Source organism: Lissotriton vulgaris, chromosome 8 (assembly GCF_964263255.1).
Source record: "Lissotriton vulgaris chromosome 8, aLisVul1.2, whole genome shotgun sequence".
Lineage (NCBI taxonomy): Eukaryota > Metazoa > Chordata > Amphibia > Caudata > Salamandridae > Lissotriton > Lissotriton vulgaris.
The window spans coordinates 721,679,135-721,687,124 of record NC_141696.1 but is presented as its reverse complement, the minus strand read 5'-3'; the positions used below and the strand labels follow the sequence as shown (position 1 = coordinate 721,687,124).

The following is a 7,990-nucleotide window of genomic DNA, read 5'->3' as shown; positions in this document are numbered from 1 at the left end:
GTCGCTCGAGGAGCTGAAAAAGAGGTGGTACGACCTCCGAGGTAGGGCCAAGGAGAGGGTGGCAGAGAGGCTGGGCGAGACCCTGGCTACTGGAGGTGGAGATCCTACAGTCCCTCCCAACACCCCCTTGGAGGACCGCGTGGAGGACACACTTGAGCGAGAGGCGTGCATAGGGGTCATCAATCTGGACTCATCCCGACCCACCCAAGACAGCCAAGGTAAGTGGCATGCGTCTGCGACCCTGTCCCCTAACAATGGCCATGACCCTATAGCCTCCCATAATCATCCCAAGTCATGCAATCCATGCACATTAGGTCATGCCCAAAAGCATTGTGGGACATGTAGTCTGCCCACAATGTACAAAAACCCCAATGAAGCCAGACATGTCCCAAAGTACGCAATGCCACAGACAGTCAGGGAATGTCAGCCAGCATGCATGTAGCAACTGCACGTGTGACAGATACATGCAATTAATCTACGTCCACTTCCCCTCACAGATGGCGCTGACAACAACAGCAGCGACAGGCTGCTCATAGACGAGGCACCAGAGGATGCAGAGGAGGTGCCAACAGCCACACATCTTGCACCATCAGGCGCTGCACCTATCCCCGCAGCCAGAGCACCACCATCTGCGCCAGCACCATCAGGCGCTGCACCTATCCCTGCTGCCAGGGCACCACCATCTGCGCCAGCACCATCAGGCGCTGCACCTATTACTGCTGCCAGGGCACCATCATCTGCGCCAGCACCATCAGGCGCTGCACCTATCCCCACAGCCAGGGCACCACCATTTGCGCCAGCACCATCAGGCGCTGCACCATTGACAACCGCAACACCACCACCAGTGGGACCCTCTACATCTGGTGCTGCTAGTGCGGTGACAGTGCGCACACCCACTGTGGCCAGCCAGCACAGCAGGCATGGCAGGGATCACCAGCAGAGCACAGCACGCAGCTGCAGGAGGGGGATGGCTGTGCGCGTGCCAGGGCTCAGCATAGAGCACCGGATGCTGCGCATCCATCAATTGCAGGCACGACGGCAAGGGGCAATCCAACTCCAGCTCCACAACATTGGCCGCAATGTCGCAAATGTGTCCGACAGGATAGAGCGCAAGACAACTGCCATGGAGGCTAACACTGCGGCCCTCATATCGCAGCGCAACACCGCCCGCCGCCGCCACCGGCAGCTACTTATGCGGCTATCAGCCTACACGCGCTCAAACTATGTCATTGGGAATGCCACCTCCCAGCTCTCACGTCGGTCCCTGGCTATGCAGCAGCAGATGGTGCAATGCTGCGAGGATGTGGCACGAGTCTTGGAGCAGGTCACCAGTGCCGTACTGGCACTACATCCTACTGGGCCAGCCAATGTTGGTGGGGATAACACCAGTGAGGGCACCTCCAGTGTCAGCAGCCTGTCTGCCTCACAGGTTGGTGTGCTGCGCCGCAGCACCAGGCCCACTGCAGGGTCACGTGCCGTCCCAGAGGAAGAGCCCGAGAGGCGATTGGGTGCCGCGCGCCGGAGGCGCACTTGACTTTACTGGACATTGGCAGGGACATGCTGATGATAGAAGCATGTCCTGTGTATTGTTTGGAGCAGTATGGCGCAATACTGCCTGCATGTAAAGAATAGCAAAATTACATTATTATTGTGCCTTCAACAATAATATTTATTCTAGCATCGTACATCGGCCTCCTGTCATTATTTCCATTGGCATGCAATTGTGATTTGTTGGGTGAGGGGAATAGGTGCACTAGAAACTGTTCATTGTGATGTGGTTGCGGCGTCTGTGTCCTTCAGCTGGGTTCTCCCCGCGTGCATGACGCACATGTGCAGGTGGCCGGTCGTCCCCTTCCGACTCACTGCCAGAGATCTCTACAGGTATCCGGCGCTTGGTAGCAATGTTGTGTAGTATTGCACACACAGCCACAATGCGGCAGCACACATCAGGACTGTAGTACATGGCCCCACCAGTCTTGTGCAGTATGCGGAATCTGCTCTTCAGTAGCCCAAATGTCCTCTCAATGCAATTCCTTGTGCGTATGTGTGCTACATTGTAGCGCCGTTGCTGTGGTGTAGCAGGGTTGAGGTATGGGGTGAGGAGGTATTCACGGAGGGCGTAGCCACTGTCACCTGAATGAGAGGAGCAGAGGGTGAGTGCCTGTGCAGCGCAGCTACTTCATCGCAGTGCAACATTGTGGGCCAAGAGTACTTACCAAGTAGGTGTCCTTCACCAAAGTGTCCCCTGGCCAGTCGTGTGTGGAGGCCGCAGTGCCGGAATATGAAGGAGTCATGTGTACTCCCCGGGTACTGTGCCACTATGTCCGTGATGTATGTCTTAGCATTGCACACCATCTGGATGTTGAGGGAGTGGTAGCACTTGCGATTGCGGTACATGTACTCCGTTGCAGCTGGTGGGCAGATGTGGATGTGGGTACAGTCAATGCATCCTATCACATGTGGGAAATGCGCAACATTGTAGAATTGATGCTTGGTCTCATCCAAATCCTGTTGGCTGGTGGGAAATTTGATGTGGTGGTGTAGCTGGGTCAGCATTGCGTCTAGGAAACTCCTTAGGCAGCGGGACATGGTGGGCTGGGATATCTCCCCAGCAGCCGCAACTATCCCCTGGAAGCTCCCGGAGGCCAGAAGGTGCAGGCTACACAATACCTGGACATGTGTGGGCACGGCATTGGTCCGCCTTGTTGGGTGCTGCATCAGGGGGTCAAGGTCCTGAATTAGCTTGATGATCATTGGCCCATTCAGGCGGTACTTTGCGTATATTTGCTCTCTGGTTTGGCCCAGCAGGGTGACCCGCTGGCGGAATATCCTCTCCTGGATTCTGCGTCTCCTCCGTGCTGCTCGCTGTAGCCTTCGCCGCCTGACCACCATGTAGAGTCCTGGCATTGGTGGAGTGAAGTGGCTCACTGGTTAGAGGTGGCAGACCGGGGAGCAGAGGACGGCCTGGGACCAGGGTTCAATTCCCGACGCGGCAGGGTCGTGGATCAGGGTCAGCGGACTTGATAATTCTCACCTCGGTGCCTACTCTAACCAGGGATCACACTCGGCAACTCTGGGCATTAGCTTGCCTCATCTCCACAACGGCCCCCCACATACGCCGGGGATGCCTGGTTTCACCTTGGAGATACCCAGTAGGGACCATCTCACAGGGAAAGCCAGGACAGGTTCCCCAGCGGTCTATTGCGCAGAGATACTCCTTCGGGAGTCGATTCTAGTGCTTTAGAAACCCGCAATTAATTGTGAGACTCCTTATGCTGATGCTGCATCTCCTTAAGTGTGTTTGGTCAGGCCTGCACCTGTTACTGATTGGGCAATGGATTTTCAAAAAAAAAATTCCAATGGCTTTGATGGTTACCGCCTGCTTTGGGTTGTCCCTAAATTGCGCCTCGCAAACAGCGATTTAGGGGTTTTTCGCTATTTGCGATTTTTCATGATTACCGATTGCGATTGTATTGCGATTTCGCAATTTTATTAGCAGAATCCGTGGTTTCTCGCTAATTCCGATTTGCTAATGGTCTACAGCCGGGATTCTGCGAATCTTTTTGCGATTTCGCTATTCTGTGTTTGCGATTTCGCTATTTTCTTCTAGAATACCGATTTTGTCAATTGCCCTCGCAATAACATTTTCGCAGCTATTGCGATCGCAATTTTCCTTCATGAATCAGGCTGTAAGTGACCTCGGGCACTTTACATTTCCTTCCACTATAACACCGTGGACTTTTTGACTCCAATAGGTACAATTATTTTTAATCTCTTCGTTTTCCATTTCAATGTTTTCATAATTTGTATGTATTTTATAACTGCCTCTTAGCAGGAAAGGACCTTTGGTATCAAAAGTTTCAAATAAAATTTCGATTTATTTTCAACTACTTGCTACTTTTGGCACTCTGCCTACTTAGCTAACTCCTGTTACCTGCTACAACAGATAACACATGAAACAGGAGCTAGAGTGAAGGATCTTTTGTTGTTTTATAATGGGTAAAAGGAAGAGGAAGTCAATCGCAGTTTTTGCAGCCATAGCTGAAATTAGTGGGCGTCGAGGGTTTATATTTCCCTTGGTGTGAGCCTTTGGTTGCTTGGAAACAACTTCTCGTGTGGTCATTTATCCTGGCCAGCCAATAACGCTCACATAATATTGTCAGACACAGACAAAGTCGGAAACTTAATTGTACAGGGAGGAAGGGACACACTCACATCAAAGGGCCGCTCATGCCACGTTATTCTTGGCTTAACTTTAACTCTCTGTCTGTTCAGAGTTCACCTGGGTCTGCTGGTTGTGATTGCCACTCTCTCGGTAGAACTCCTGTTACTGGAACATTGCGCTTCTTACTATAAATCCAAATCCAGATATGATACTAATTCCCTAGTATAAGGCGACACAATTTATCAGAATATTTTATGCATTTCTGAGGCTGATCTCATGACAGGAATTTAGTCAGAACTCGTTCGTCATTTTCTCCAGCATTTAAAAGAATAATAGGAAAAATATTGGAAAGGCGTATGCTGATATGTCAAGGGCATAACTGTGAATAGTTTTTCTTATTTAAGAACCACAAATATTACAGGGAATGCACACACCCGGGGAGCCATTTTAATTTGCGCAATTTGTTCGTTGTCAATTTCTGGATTTGGGTTCTTAGCTTCTGCCCAAAAGCCCTTCTACCCTAATGGTGCTCCGTCGCCGATAATTGCCTTCGAATTTGCAACTTGAATTCATACTTGTAAATAACGGAATTGCCGGTCTAAATTCAAAAGCACACATTTTCAGGGGAATGCCAACAGTGGTTTCATTATGCAAAGAAGGTTATGCAAAGAAGACAGACTGTGTAGATGCATTTGGGCGATCAAAGATGTCTCAGAGGCAATGTTACCCCTTCGCAAATTTAACGACATCCATTGTCAGGGCCAATCTTGAGGCAGGAGGTGCAAAGTGATTTAGTATTTGCAAATCCTGAATGACAGGTTTTATGATAGCTAGATATTTGTTCTGATGTACTAACCAAATTTTCCAATTCTAAAACTTTTTCCGAATTGCAAAATGGATTTAGAAATTCATACCCAACCCTTAATTTGGAAGGGGCATGTTATGAGCATTCTATCCAAAGTGCTAGCAATTAAGGTATGCATCACTGGTTTGTGACTATAATTCTGGTCCCAAATCACTGATCAGTTACCAACTCCTAAGTTAGTTTGTTACTGAGTGCAAGGGGAATGGGGTCCCCTTTAAATCCCTTGCACTTTTGGATTGTGTGCGACAGTTTATGGGGAGTAGGCAGTGATCCAAAACAGAAAGGTTCTCTTTTTAATGTAGCCTTGATTTCTTTAAGGAATTCGGGCTGTTTTAAGAGAAAAGTTGTCAGCTAGTCACAGTAATGGTGGTCTGCTTTCCCAGTAATGGTGGTCTGCTGTCCCTTGCTGGCCACCATCCCCTGTGACTGTAGCCAATCACAGGAGGGGGCGTAAAATTGTGGCCTTCCTAAATATTATTAATTAGGCAGGTCTTTCCGTGTCCCCCCACAACCTCTACAATTTGGCATTTTTTGTACCAATCTACTTGTTCATAGGTTGGTTTGCAAAATCCGATTGTATTCGCAGAAAGTCAATGCGCTATTTATGTCCATTTTTTATGAATGTAACCTTTGTTCATCAGGCCCACAAGATCTAAAAGCAAACCTGCAAATACGTCGTATACCAGTTACACATGCTACCAAGCAAACAGGGAGCAAGACTGACCTCTTTAGGGGAGTTTGAGTGTCAGAATTAGTTCATTTAGCAACTTGCAGAAAAAGGAGCCAAGACTGATAATTAGAACGTGGTCTCCCACAGGACATACAAACGATTTTCTTCTGCAAAAAAACAGGCCCAAATGGTGGCAGCTGGGAAATATCTTGGGGCAGGTTTACGAAGATTTTACGCTGTGTTTGCAAATCGAAGTAAAATCTTTTTGTCTGATTTTCTTTCCAGGACAAAACTTGTTTAGTGCTGGAAATAATGTGAAAGTAACATGAAGCAGCGCATGCTTTGCGTTACTTAGCGCCAAGAAGGAGTACCATGGGTGGTGCATGGGTGTTCCCATGCAACCACCCAAGGTTTCTGACACTAAACCCAATTTACTAAATAAAGTAGACATGGTTTAGTGTCAGATAATAGCACACCCTTCAACCAGGTGCTATGAAGAAGAAATTTTTTTTGCCTTTAATTTTCGACTTTACATGTGTGCTGCAATGTACAGCACACATACAAAGTGGGAAAATGTTTACAATTAGTCTAATCATTGTGTTTTGTACTGGAAATGTATCCTTCCAGTACAAAACTTACGCTTGACTCATGGAGATGGCGGCCAGACAGTCAGCCCGGTCGGGAGCTCCGTGTTTGCTCTACCAAAAAATGCATCTAAGCTAAGGAGAAAGCATTAAAAAAGTTCCAGGAGATGTTTGCTGACACTAAACTACCCCAGGTTCCCTGATGAATGTGGCAAAAATGTCATCCAAACTTAATTGAAAAGTTCCGTTGCCAAGACCCAGGGCTCGGGACCCGGAGCCCCTCTCGGTAGCAAAGAGATTTGAGCTGCCTTCGGAATCTCCACCAAAACTCGCCAGGGTCAGAAAACCTCCCTCGCCAGTAAAAAGGACAGTGCTCACACCCGCGCAAACCCAATAACAAAGTCTGGAATAATAAGGCTACGAAAGGCTACGAAATTACGAGCAGCGATCAGGCATGCAACGAGTCACGAAGATTTACTTACCGGAGAAAGTCGGTAAAGAAGCATCCGCTGAACAGCGCGCTCCAGGCTTACGCAGGACTGTGGGAGGCAGCGTCGATTGCTCAGAGGAATTGTTGGAGGGCAGTGGGAAAGATCTCATTCCTCTTCTGGGGCAGGGAGGACGGCACAAGCAAAAGCAGAGGTAAAACAGAACCTGAAGTATGCGGAGCTAGTTTTGAGCCGAGTGAAGGAAAAAGACCCTCTAAACTATACACAGATGGTGTGGAGCCTGCAAACTCTACGTAGAGATTTACCGACCAGCACATGAGCAGGGTAAGCAGGGACTAAGGAGGGAAAGGTGTGGAGGGGGTCAAGGGTAAAGGAGGATCAGAAAAGGCAGAAGGGCCACAAAAAACTAAAGTGAAACAACCCATAGAATTCTTAGAAACAGCTGCACTCACAGGCATTAAAGAAGGGGGGGAAGTCCTAGACCTTGCTAGCCCAATAGGATTGATCAAGAATACAGAGGAAGGAAAAAATCTGAGTACAGAAGAGGTCATCCTATTGTCTGTCAATTCTTTAAGCGAAATCAGCCTGCATCTGTAAAACAAAACGTTATTCCACGCAGTACGAAAAGAAAACCCAGGAAAGCGACAAAAATAGAAACTAAGTTTAAAAAAAAACAGACAGGGGAGAAAGAGGAGGTCGGAGGGGGAGCATTAGCTTCTAAATTAGCTTCTAAAGTCAGGGTCACCCCTTCTCTGAGGTCGTTTTTTAAAATACAACAAGTGCAGCAACAGGCTCAGAGCCAACATCAGGAAAAAGGACAGCGGCAACAGGAAATACCTCAACAATTAGTACAGACAAGTATGGAGAGCTCTATAGGTCCAAGTCCTCTAGTCAGTACAATATCGATAGAATCGCCAGGAAACTCCACAGATACCCTGGCAGATAATCCAAGCCAGAGCTCAACTGACCTCTTCCTAGAAAAAATGTTGGCAGAAATGAGGTCAAAGTTCGCAATCTCAGAAGGAAATCAAAACAAGATTCAGGACGCTTGTGAAATACTAGACACTAAACTCAACGTTCTAGGAGACAGAGTAACAGCAGGAGAAGCTGCAGTAGACTCTCTAAGTAAGAAAGTGGGCTCAAACCAAAAAGAGATTAGAACCCTGAGGGCAAAGGACAAAGGCATTAACGCAAAAATCGAGGCGTTGGAAAATCAAGCCAGGAGGAACAATCTTAGAATTCTGAATATACCAGAGG

General features: G+C 48.1%; 1 protein-coding gene across 1 annotated transcript; it reads left to right on the top strand.

Annotated features, from left to right (window-relative positions):
- Positions 1-371: 371 nt before the first annotated feature.
- On the top strand, positions 372-1,534 carry LOC147697925 (uncharacterized). Its single transcript, XM_086936160.1, has 2 exons — positions 372-393; positions 498-1,534. Exons 1-2 carry the CDS (start codon positions 372-374, stop codon positions 1,532-1,534), a joined length of 1,059 nt encoding a protein of 352 aa, XP_086792286.1.
- The last annotated feature ends 6,456 nt before the right edge of the window (positions 1,535-7,990 follow it).

Excerpts from the sequence above, each read along its gene's own strand:
- LOC147697925 (XM_086936160.1), top strand. The coding sequence starts at position 372 with ATGAAGCCAGACATGTCCCAAA. Across the intron at positions 394-497 it reads GAAGCCAGACATGTCCCAAA|ATGGCGCTGACAACAACAGC; the intron begins GTACGCAATGCC and ends TTCCCCTCACAG.